This window comes from Lithobates pipiens, unplaced genomic scaffold (assembly GCF_037356315.1).
Source record: "Lithobates pipiens isolate NorthernLeopardFrog02 unplaced genomic scaffold, aLitPip1_a1.2 Scaffold_27, whole genome shotgun sequence".
NCBI classification, from domain to species: Eukaryota; Metazoa; Chordata; class Amphibia; order Anura; family Ranidae; genus Lithobates; species Lithobates pipiens.
Window position 1 is genome coordinate 17,986,780 of NW_027507788.1, and position 12,272 is coordinate 17,999,051.

General features: G+C 41.2%; 1 protein-coding gene across 1 annotated transcript in view; it reads right to left on the reverse strand.

Annotated features, from left to right (window-relative positions):
• The window catches only part of LOC143933372 (B-cell receptor CD22-like), a 91,624-nt gene that overhangs the window by 2,027 nt on the left and 77,325 nt on the right, over positions 1-12,272 (reverse strand). The window contains exons 16-19 of the mRNA XM_077456240.1: positions 9,383-9,673; positions 6,668-6,749; positions 2,767-2,800; positions 2,195-2,239 (exon numbers count right to left, since the gene is read on the reverse strand). Coding sequence (XP_077312366.1) covers positions 2,195-2,239; positions 2,767-2,800; positions 6,668-6,749; positions 9,383-9,673 — 452 coding nt within the window. The remainder of the gene's footprint in view (positions 1-2,194; positions 2,240-2,766; positions 2,801-6,667; positions 6,750-9,382; positions 9,674-12,272) is intronic.

Here is a 12,272-nt window from a genome sequence, read left to right on the forward strand (position 1 = left end):
GATGTATCATAATATTCATCATATTGTTGTAACACACCTGGGTGAGCTTGGGTCCCATGCCGCTGGCTCTAATCAGGTTGCTTAAAAAAAATAAAAAATAAAACCTGGCCGTAGATAGATCCATGCTATGCATGCATGAATTTATCCATTGCATATAGGGGGGTGGCCTGGAGAGAGGGGGTGGTGCTCGAGCACCCCTAATGGACGGGCCGCCGCTGCTTTCTGCTATAAAACACATCCAATAAAAGAATGTAGAATATAAATAGAGCTTTCCTTTGGTGGTATTTGATCACCTCTGAAGTTTTTATTTTGTGCGCTATAAACAAAAAAAGAGCATCAATTTTGAAAACAAAACACAATATTTTTAACTTTTTGCTATAATAAATATCCCCCAAATATATATAAAAAAAAATTTCCTTCGTTTAGGCCGATATGTATTCTGCTACATGTTTTTGGTGAAAATAAATCCCAATACCGTATATACTCGAGTATAGGCCGACCCGAATATAAGCCGAGGCCCCCAATTTACCCCCCAAAAAACTGGCAAACTTATTGACTCGTGTATAAGCCGAGGGTGAGACATGCCTGTCCATCCCTGTGTGTGTGTCCGTCCATCCCTGTGTGTCCGTCCATCCCTGTGTGTCCGTCCATCCATCCCTGTGTGTGTGTGTGTCCATCCATCCATCCATCCATCCCTGTGTGTGTGTGTCTCCATCCATCCATCCATCCATCCCTGTGTGTGTGTGTCTCCATCCATCCATCCCTGTGTGTGTGTGTCTCCATCCATCCATCCATCCCTGTGTGTGTGTGTATCCATCCATCCCTGTGTGTGTGTGTGTGTCTCCATCCATCCATCCGTGTGTGTGTGTGTGTGTGTGTGTGTGTGTGTGTGTGTGTGTGTGTGTGTGTGTGTGTGTGTGTGTGTCCAGCCTACCTGTGTCCCGAGCCTTTGTCCCGAGCCTCCGTCCCGTGCCTTGCCTCCTTGCCTCCGTCCCGTGCCGTGCCTTGCCTCCGTCCCGTGTCGTGCCTTGCCTCCGTCCCGTGTCGTGCCTTGCCTCCGTCCCGTCCCGTGCCGTGCCTTGCCTCCGTCCCGTGCCCTCTTCGTCGGCGCCTCGGCGGCCATTGTAAAATTCAAAAGCCGCGCCTCCGCCTTCGCCTGTGATAGGCGGAACACTGAATTTCCCAGCAGCCTGTGTTCCGCCTATCACGGACATCGTATCATCCTCGTCCGTAGTACGAGGATGAGACGATGTCCGTGATAGGCGGAACACAGGCTGCTGGGAAATTCAGTGTTCCGCCTATCACAGGCGAAGGCGGAGCCGGAGGCGCGGCTTTTGAATTATAGAATGGCCGCTGTCTGTCTGCTCGACACGCTGATCGAGCGGGCAGACAGCGATGACTCGAGTATAAGCCGAGGGGGGCACTTTCAGCCTCAAAAAAGAGGCTGAAAATCTCGGCTTATACTCGAGTATATACGGTAAGCATTTATTGATTGGTTTGCGCAAAAGTTAAAGTATCTACAAACTATGGAATTTTTTTTATTGTATTTATTTACTAGTAATGGCGGCAATCAATGACTTATAGCTGGACTGCGATATTGCAGTGGACGTTTGGACACTGACACTTTTGACTCTGTTAGGGAACCAGTGACACTAATACAGTAATTAGTGCTAAGAAATATGCACTGTCACTGTATTAATGACACGTGTATATGTTTGATTCGGCGCGGGGCTGCAACCCTGTAGCAGTAAAACTGCTATTAAGTGGCTAAACAATAAAGCCAATTACAGGTGTGCCAAACAACGCAGATGATATTTTATTATATGGCACGAATAAAATTCTTCTATTTACAAACACTACTAAAGGCATAGACGCAAACAAGCACCCGAGGCCTGGTTCCTTAGCTGGGCCATGGCTCATAAGCTGGAGCAGGTCCAGGATGATCTGGGCTCAGGGGAAGTGGGTTTGAATGATGTGGGATATCAGACTTAGGACACCTAGTGGCAGAGGAAGAGTACTGCTGGGAAATCTGTAGACTAAAGATAAATATTGCAGCAAAAGCTAGCTTTGCCTCTTTTATAGGCTATTCATTTTTATCTATCTAATTACTTTAAATACCTGGCTTGTGCCTGTGTTTTGCTTTTTGTGAATTAAAATGCATCAGTTAATTTATTACCATTGGAGTGTTACAAACCTCTGTCTTCATAAGAATCATATATGTGTTATCTAGTTGTGAATTCTGGGGATGAGAAAAAAAAAGAAAGAAAAATACTCTTAAGATAGGGGTTTAAATAAACAGAAATGAGGAAAAATACAGAATTCTACTACTGCAACATAGAAGGTATACTGGAAAAATCCAGTGATATTGAGTAGGTTTGACTGTATAGAATCAGTGTGGCAAGAGAATGACAATCATACGCACTCTATTGTTTATTAACAATGTTTCATAAATAAAAACACATTTTTGCATAATTTGTGTATATTCTTTATTGCCCATAAAATCCAATTTTTTTAGGTTATTTTTATATTATCAAGGGATGGTGGCAAATTCACATGTGTGGCCTCATGAACCATTATAACAAGCACTCTATTGTTTGCAAATCTTCCCGTTTAGCAAATTGGCAACTTAGACATGCACAGCCCAGTCTCCACTTCGCATGAAATATTCATCGGCAATATTTTGTAATTACTAAATGTTTTTGGCCTCAAGCATAGAAACAAAATAAACTATGCAAAATAACTATACATTCAATTTAAACAACGTACCTCATGCCTTATTGATGTCTGGCACACTTTATTTCTAATAAAAAATAAAATGGAATTATTCATTTTGATGGTACTGTTTGGAGAAGGAGGTGGGAAGGGAAAGGAAAGGGAAGGGAAAGGGGAAAAGAAATAGGAAAGGAAAGGGAAGAAACCATTCTCATAATTAGTGGAATTTCAGATTAACTAATATCTATATTGTATGTGATTCATATTAATTTCCATATGTTTTATTGATAATATAATTATTATTCATATTATTATTAATTATTATTATTATTATTATTATTATTATAATTATTATAATATAGTAGTGGCCTTATCAATATATATTATTATTCATATTTTTATTAATTATTATTATTATTATATTGTAGTGGCCTTATCAATATATATTATTTATATTATTATTAATTATTATTATTATATTAATTAATTATTATTAATTATTATTATTATTATTATTATTATTATATAGAAGTGGTCTAATCAATATAAATTATTATTCATATTATTATGAATTATTATTATTATTATTATTATTATATAGTAGTGGTCTTATCAATATACATTATTATTCATATTATTATGAATTATTATTATTATTATTATTATTATTATTATATAGTAGTGGTCTTATCAATATTATTAATCTATAGTATAGCAATAGTTATTAATCTTTATTAATGTATACCATGTTATTCCGTAGCTATACAAAGTCTTCATTTTTAAATGTTGAACTTCAGATGACCTCTCTGCATCTTTCTGATATTTTTTATAAGATAGTTTACTGGGTGAAAGTTTATTAGGATACTTCATAGTTTTTAAATTCACTAATTATAAGAAGAGACTTTTGACAGCAGTTGAGTTACAGCTTGATAAGATAAGAACATCTTATACAGGTGGTTTAAAATAATTATGTGGAATATGGGAAAATTATGTACAGTACATTAATTAAGTTTGACGGTGTCAAAGAAAGGTCTGCTTGAGCCCTCATTAAAACCGTTAAAATACATACATATGGGATCATATAGTGAGACTTATAACACATTTGGTGGGGTTATTGAAAGTTCATTCTCCCAAAGTCGTAAATCTGTTATCCTTGAAGTTGGTGATGCCTTATCAGGGCGAGGAGGGTTCGAATTAACACAGCTGGGTGCCATATTGTCTCTACACAGGTGTTTTTAATTTGACAAAACCAGTTATAAATCATTTTAATAAACTTGTAGGAATTCTGGGAATGATTAAGTTTGTCTGGTTATATGACAGGTGTCAGATTTATGGTTAGTTACATTGACGTAGATCGTAGCAACCAATCATGTTGTACCTATAATGCTTGCATTGTAAGAAACTGTATAAATTAGACCTGCATCTTGTAATACTTTGAACATAATCCTGTATGTTCCCCAGCTGTTAATAAACCTGCATCACTTAAGTCCTGCCTGGTTCGAAAAGTTATCATTCTACTTCAACATACAGTAATCCCCCAGATTGTGAGTAACACAGTTTACGAGCATTTCGCAATATGAGCTATTTAAAAAAAAAAAATTAAATCCTGACTCAATTTGCGATTATTGTCTCGCAAGATGAGTAAGATTCAAACCTCTGGGGTCTGCAGTACCGCATGTGGTCAGAGGTTGCAGGGGCGCCGGTGATGATTTGGAGACATTCGGAAACATTCCGTTCACGCTGAACATCTCTGAGTGTCTCAGAGCATCTCCGGCGCCCCCGCACCTCTGGCCACACGCGGTATTGCATACACCAGCAGTGGCACTGGAACGCATTATCTGAGTTTCCATTATTTCCTATAGGGAAACTCGCATTGATATACGAGCGCTTTGGATTACAAGCATGCTTCTGGAACGAATTATGCTCGTAATCCAAGGTACTACTGTACTGTATTGTACTACGATTAGTGCTTCCACCACTAAGAGGCAGTGTTGTGTTTAATGCTTGCTCCTATATTTTTTTTAAAAAAAAAACAAGAAGGGCTCAGACATGTTTCCATCACCGTCTCGACTGGTAGGAGTCATATCTACAGCAGCTCTCCACCATGATGTACGTAGAGCTAACAGCATGTGCTTTGGGTTTCAGAGTTACGGTACCTGATTGCTGTGATAGCCTGTGATTACTTATCATAGTGAGCAATCACTGTATAGCCCGCCCCTGTGTTGTTTTCTCCTTTTGAACAGAGAAAAAGATACACTGTACCTACAGTATTTTTTCCTTGCTAGAGGAGAAAATTGTAAAAAAAAAAAAAAAGCTAAAATAACTAGATCAGGGTTTGTTTCTAGGTCAGTATGAGTGTTATAGTTAGGGATAAGGTTAGTATCAATTTGCTTTTGGTAGGATAAAAAAAGCCTAATGCGTACTCTGGGAACAAAACAACAAATAAACACATACAGTGGCACCTTGGATTACGAGCATAATCCGTTCCAGAAGAATGCTTGTAATCCAAAGCACTCACATATCAAAGCGAGTTTCCCCATAGGAGTCAATGGAAATGAAGATAATTCATTCTGCATTGACTTCTATTGCATGAATTACTACATGTGGCCAGAGGTGGAGGGTGCCGGAGGGCCAAAGAAATACTCGAGGGCAGCTCGGCTTTACTCGGAAAGGCTCGGAAACACTCGGGAACTGAGTATTTCCGAGTATTTCCGAGTATTTCTGAATAGCTCTGAACCATTCTGAATGTAACCGGCGCCCCCGCACCTCTGGCCAAATGCGGTACTGCACACCCCATTAACTTAAATTCTGCTCATTTTGCAAAACAACACTCGCAAACCGAGTCAGAATATTTTTTTTAACGTTGCTTGTCTTTTAAAATGCTTGTTAACCGCGTTACTCATTAACCAAGGTTCCACTGTACACATATGTGGTACCCCTGCAATCATTAGGGGCAGAATTTCACTTGGGTTGTTCTTTGGTGGTAGGTTATCGTAATAGCAAGCAATATGCAGCTACATTTAAAAAAAAAAATTGTTTCCCTATGTTAATAAAAATAATCAGGAAATATCCATTACCACCAAATGAAAGTCCAATTTGTCTAAAAAAAACAAAAAAAAAAACAGGTAGAATACACCTGGATACACTAAGTACTTGCATTGATATGTACAGTTTTACTAGCATATTCTAAAGTTGCAAAACTGTGTTCAGGTATTACCTGTAAAGCGATATGAAAGTCTTGTTTTTCTTTAAAAAAAAAAACATACTTACCTGCTCTGTGTAATGGTTTTGCACAGAGCAATCTGGATCCTCCTCATCTTGGGTTCCCACACCGGCACTCCTGACTCCTCCCTCCTCCTGGGTGCCCCCACAGCAAGCAGCTTGCTCTAGGGGCACCCAAGCAGGACCGACAGCTCTGTGTGTCCATTCACACGGAGCCGTGGCTTGGCCCCACCCCCTCAGTCACCCGATTGGCTCACTGGCTGTGATTGACAGCAATGGGGGCCAATGGCTCCCGCTGCTGCAAAAAGACAATCAGGAATGTGAGTCCCCAGAGAGGCAAGGCTCTCGTGGACATCATTGGATCAAGAGGCGGAGGCGGAGGGGGGGGGGGGGGGGGCTGCTGCACACAGAAGTTTTTTTTACCTTCATGCATAGAATACATGAAGGTAATAAAAAAAAACTTGTGCCTTTACAACCACTTTAAGGTTTGTTTAACCTTCATGGAAGTGATTAAAAAAATCATGTCTGACAATAGATATCTGTGTTGTATTATGATTTGTCGGGCTTCCACCAGAAAACTAAAGTCGGAATTTGATTGGCTACTAGGGCTAACACAGGCCGTTGTAATTCAAGACTTTTTAAATCATGAGGTACATTGGTCATTGATCCTAAGACTAAAACCAGTTTGGACCGAAACCTGTCAGCAGTTTACTTGGAGCCTTGTCTGCCTTACCTTGTAACAATGTAGACAATCAGAATCAAAAGGATGACTCCAGCCACAATCCCCAGAATCAGAATTAAATTAGCTTTGCTATCTATAAAGAAAGAAGTTATGAGAGCTTTAGTAGGTGCAATCAATTGTCATGTACAAATTCTGAGCAGTGTTACACAGAAGAGAGACAACAGACGCCAAAGAGCCAAAGAGCTAGAGTAGCCATCTTGAGGGTTGCTTGTAAATTGGTGATGATTGTCACCCAACTGCCGCCGTCTTGGCTGGATTAGTTGAAAAGTTGAAATGCCTACAGCAACCAAAGTTGTGAATGGACCTCCAAGCCCTACACCTTGTAAAATTAACCAAAAAGTAGTAACAAATCTAGAGTCCATAGTAGAAAATGTCAGGACAAATGATCTTTGCTATCTATGAAGAAAGAAGTTGTGAGACCTTTAGTAGGTGCAATAAATTCTCATGTACAAATTTTGAGCAATGTTACACAGAAAAGAAGACAACAAAAGCCGAGTAGCCATCTTGAGGGCTGCTCATAAACTGGTGATGATTGTCACCCAGTTGCTTCCCATGTAAAGAGCGAAGATAATCTCACCACATCTGCACTGCTCTGAATAATTGAAAGCCGCCAGGCACCAGAAAAGTGGCCGAGAAGACCCTGTGAGTCACATGACCAGCCTTAAAGTGGTTGTAAACCCTTACAAACCACTTTGACCTACAGGTAAGCCTAGATTAAGGCTTACCTGTAGGTCCAAGAAATATCAGTAGGTAGGTTTAGGAGATATTTGCCCGAAAACAGGCACTGCTGTCTACGGCGCATGCACTGTAGACAGCGGCGAGCAGGCACACTGAGCGCGGCATTCTCAACGATGGAGCTGCCGCGCGTGTCGGCTTCCGTGCGCATGCGTGGGAGTGACGTAATCGCGGCTTCGCCGAATTACAGAGGCGGAGCTGCGAGACCCCACCAAGAAGATGGGTGCGGCGGACTACAGGGGACAGCGGTGACTTCGCTAGCTCCTGTGTCAGGTAAGTGACACATAATGGGCTACTATGCGATGCATAGTAGTCCATTATGCTTTGCCTTTGCAGGGAATGAAAGAGGAAGAAAACTCATCAGGGTTTACTACCTCTTTAAGACATCTACAAATGTAATTTTAAAAAAGCATAATGTCTTGTTGCTGGTGTCAATCTCTATGTAGTGCAGAAAGACTCCACTTCCATGAATAGCTCCCTTTTTTGACCATATAAGCAAGCAGCAGAGTGAGGGCAAATAAAGAAGAAAAGCATGGTGACCCTGTTCCTGGATCTTGCTCCTGACTAGTGTGCCAGGGCCTTAACCCTAGTCTAGACAGGTACTTTTAAGCACAGAACCAACAGAATTTCTAGTAGCCCTTAGATAAAATGAAAAAAAATATTATGTAGCACCCTCTATTGTGTGCTACTAGTATTGGTAGAGTCACTAAATTGGGTCAGGGTTACTCATCTTGGCAACTCTCTGGTGCCTCCCCCTGGTGTCTGGAAGGTTGTTCCTTCTTTCTTTTTCTTCTTTTTGAAACCGGGAGTCCCATTAACAATTTCAAACATCAATTTATTTTACTTCCAGCTGACAATTGTCGTTGCCGCTACTGTTTTTTACCCCCCTCCCCTTGTCCGTCCCCAGGGGGGTGTCCCTGATCTTTGATTAGGGCACCTCATTAATTGCCCCCTCTGCCTTTGTTGGATTTGTCTTTTTATATGTAATGTTTTTTTGATATGTGTGTTGTCTTTTTGTGATGTCATTGTTAATTAATATTCTAAATAAATGTTTTTTTTTTAAATACCTTTTTCAAAACTACTTTACCTTTTTGGTACCGCAATAGTCCCCTTCTCTTCCCTTGTTGCTCATTGATACCCTCTTTGAAGGCACTATTTGTTGAGCATCACATTCTTTCTATTGGTAGACTAGGTTAAATATATTCTGACCAGAAAAAACCTGAGTCACTAAATTGGGTCAGGGTTACTCATCATGGCAACTCTCTGGTGCCTCCCCCTGGTGTCTGGAAGGTTGGAGAACCTTCTAGAACTAGAGGGTGGGGGCAAGGAGGGGCTACAAGTGGAGGCAGAAGGAAAGATCGCATGCTGTTTCACTCCATATAAGCTGCTGTTAAGGGACTGAGTTCCTGCCTGTAATGGGCCGCTACTGAACTGACTAGGAGTCTGTCAAGTTCCCTCGGGAGTGAACCAGCAGAAGCTGTAAAGTAGAGCAAGTGTGTGCAGGAGGAAGAAGTTGAAGAAGTTATACATACTGTAGGAAGTTTGTCCCTGAAGTTCTCAGTACAGTCATCTGGGTATCCCATAACCCCCCTATCCCCATCCAAGTTGTTAACCCTTAATAAAACAACAAAAACAAAGCTATGGGCTGTTTTCTGACTATTATGTGCCCCCGGAGAGCGGCAGGACGTCCATGTACGCCCTCCCGTCATTTAAGCCCTCACTGCAGCGGTCTTTGGCTATAGCATGGGTGCAAAGTGGTTAAAAACAGAAAACTCACCACAAGGGACATAACTTACAGTCCTCAGGTGCGGTGGGGGTAATACACCTAGGGGCTGTCAGAAGCTCTCATAAAGAGAGCTTGACTATGCTAACCCTTTTTCTGGCAGACCCTTTTGGAGCCCAAAAATGCGTTAGTTCATTTATTGTGAAATTTCTGCTTAAAGTTATTTTTTAATTGTCTGACATACATACATTTGATGTTTAGTGTTGTTGCCTTGTACGATTTTTCTCCATTATGATAAGTTGCTGTGCATTTCATTTGTGTTTTGTCATCCTCATGTGAAGGAATATATGTAATTGTTAGTATTTCTCTCCATTTTCCTCCAGATAGATCTTCAGATCGTCTCTCGGTTTGGCCAGGTTTGTTCCACTCTAGAGAAGGTGGATTGGAGACCGATGTGTGCACTACAGAGCATGCAAATATTTCAGGACGTCCTTCCAGCATTTTTCCATTTTCAGTAAGTTTTGATATGCGTGGAGTATCTGAAAAATGTCAAGGTTCAGTTCCTAAAGTTCAGTTCCTAAAGGGAGGTTATTGTTAAAAGGTGTTAAAATCGTACTTTTAATTCCTATTCTCTAAAGCAGTGATTCTCAACCAGGGTTCCTCCAGAGGTTGTAGGGGTTCCTTCAGCATTGGGCAATTTCTGCCTCTCAGATAAGTTCCCACCAACACCATTGATCTTTTTAGCTATCTGTAAGGAGGTAATTCTTCCCAATGACCACAAGTGTAAGGACCATTCTTCCCACTGACCATCACACTAATGTATCATGAGTTGTAGATTTCTAATTTTTAGCAGGGGTTCTCCGAGACCGGAGAACTATTTCAAGGGTTCCTCTGTGTTGAAAAGGTTGAGCAAGTCTGCTCTAAAGTATAAGAATCTAACCTGAAAAAAGGTTGGAACCCACTTTTTGATTTACTAACCAGGCCCTCGTTATACTGATCCTTCAAGTATTCATTGGTCTTCTATAATATGTTTTTTTTGTTTTTTTTAGGGATGCACAGATCTTTTTTTTTGTTATCGGTGAGTATGAGTACCGACACTTTGCGATTTGTGTCCATACAAAATAAATGGGCGCAAATCACACTGCAAAGAATCACATTGGGGTGGCACAGTGTGTAGTGGTTAGCACTCTCACCTAGCAGTGCGAAGGGTCGCTGGTTCAAATCCCAACCACGACACTACCTGCCTGGAGTTTGCATGTTCTCCCTGTGCCTGTGTGGGTTTCCTCTGGGTACTCTGGTTTCCTCCCACACTCCAAAGACATGTAGGTAGGTTAATTGGCTTCTGTCCAAAATTGGCCCTAGTATATGAATGGGGAAATTGGATTGTGGGCTCCTTGAGGGTAGGGACCAATGTGAGTGTGCAATGTACAGGGATAGGGACAATTGTAGACACTCACTCAGGTTGAACTGGATGGACTGATGTCTTTATTCAACCTTACTAACTATGTAACTATGTAACATGCAGGTAGGTTAATTGACTTCTGTCCAAAATTAGCCCTAGTATATGAATGGGGACCTTGGGTTGTGGGCTTCCTGAGGGTAGGGACCAATGTGAGTGTGCAATGTATAGGGATAAGTGTAGACACCTCACTCAGGTTGGACTGGTGTCTTTCTTTATTCAACCTTTCTAACTATGAAACATGAGATTTTAACAGGAACGTGGTGCAATTTCTTTCTGAATCGCTTGCAGTTTCCCCCACCGCTCATGTGTGAACTCAGACCTATGCCCCATACAAATTCCGATGGAAAAGGTCCAATTGGATTATATTGTCAGAAAATCCGATCGTGTGTGGGCTCTATCGGACTTTTTGATTTGGAAATTCCAACGAAAAAAAATTTGACAGCAGGATATCAAATTTTCCGACCAAAAAATTCCGATCTGACTTTTTACGATCATTTGTAGAGAACGTGCCACGCATGCTCAGATCAAATTACGAGATCAAAGCTATTGGCTACTAGCCTCAACGTAGTCCCGTCGCAACTAACGAATGTCATCACGTTCCGAAACGATCGGATTTCACAACAACTTTGTCCAACCGTGTGTATGCAACACCAGTTTAGGACAAAATCCATCTGAAAAAAATCCAAAGGATTTTGTGATCGGAATGTCCGACCGTGTGTACAAGGCATAATAGTGATTTCAGCCTGGGTTGACACAGGAGCAATGCGGGAAATCACAAGCGATTCGGACGGGTGGGACATGTAACATGGAGAAGAGAGATGCCGCTCTAGGAAGGGTGTCTGGAAACGTAACTCTCCTCAGAATAGGAACAGCAGATGCTGGCTAAGCATAGGTAACTGGATGAAGGGAAGATTCTGGACAGCCGCACTCAAAAGCAAATGCCTTTAATCGAAAAAAGGAGGTAATAATCCAAAAAGTACAAGCCACAGCAAACAACGGATCACAGGGGCTGACGCGTTTCACACTTTCAAAAGTGCTTATTCAAGTCAAGTCATATTTTATTTCAATGTTATTTAAAAAGACCTTTCCTTTTCAATCTGCAGCCGCTGAATTTCTCTGAAAATGCAATATGGCTACCAGGAGGCATTCTGTATACACGATGTGTACAGAACGCCCCCCCCCCCCCAGAAACATAATTTCCTGCTTGTGCAATTGGCTCACTGATGTTCCCAGAAGTCTGCACTAAGATACAAGTCAGATGTCAGGCATCCCCTGCAACAAAAATTTCATTTTTGGTGATATACTCCCACAAGCAACACGTCTAAAGGGTGCCTTGTGGTCTTTGAGATTTCTGCCTCAGCTCCGGATAAGATTTGTTTTCACAGCGTCCCTATTCGTTAACAGGTTTTTTCTCCCCAAGTAACAGTCTCATTGTAGGTAAGAGTGTTTGGGGGAGCTGAGTCCCTCCCCTCTCTCTGCTCCTTTGCCCTTCGTGCTGTTTCTGTTTATCCTCATGCGTTCATTTATCTCTTTGTAGCTACCCCTGGAACTGCTCCTGATGAGTGGATGAACTCCACGAAACGCGTAGAGCGCTTTTATGCTACCATTTGCAAGCATGTGTCTGAAATTCCCCCCACTTTATCTACAATGTCTTATGCTTCAATCAAAGATTATTT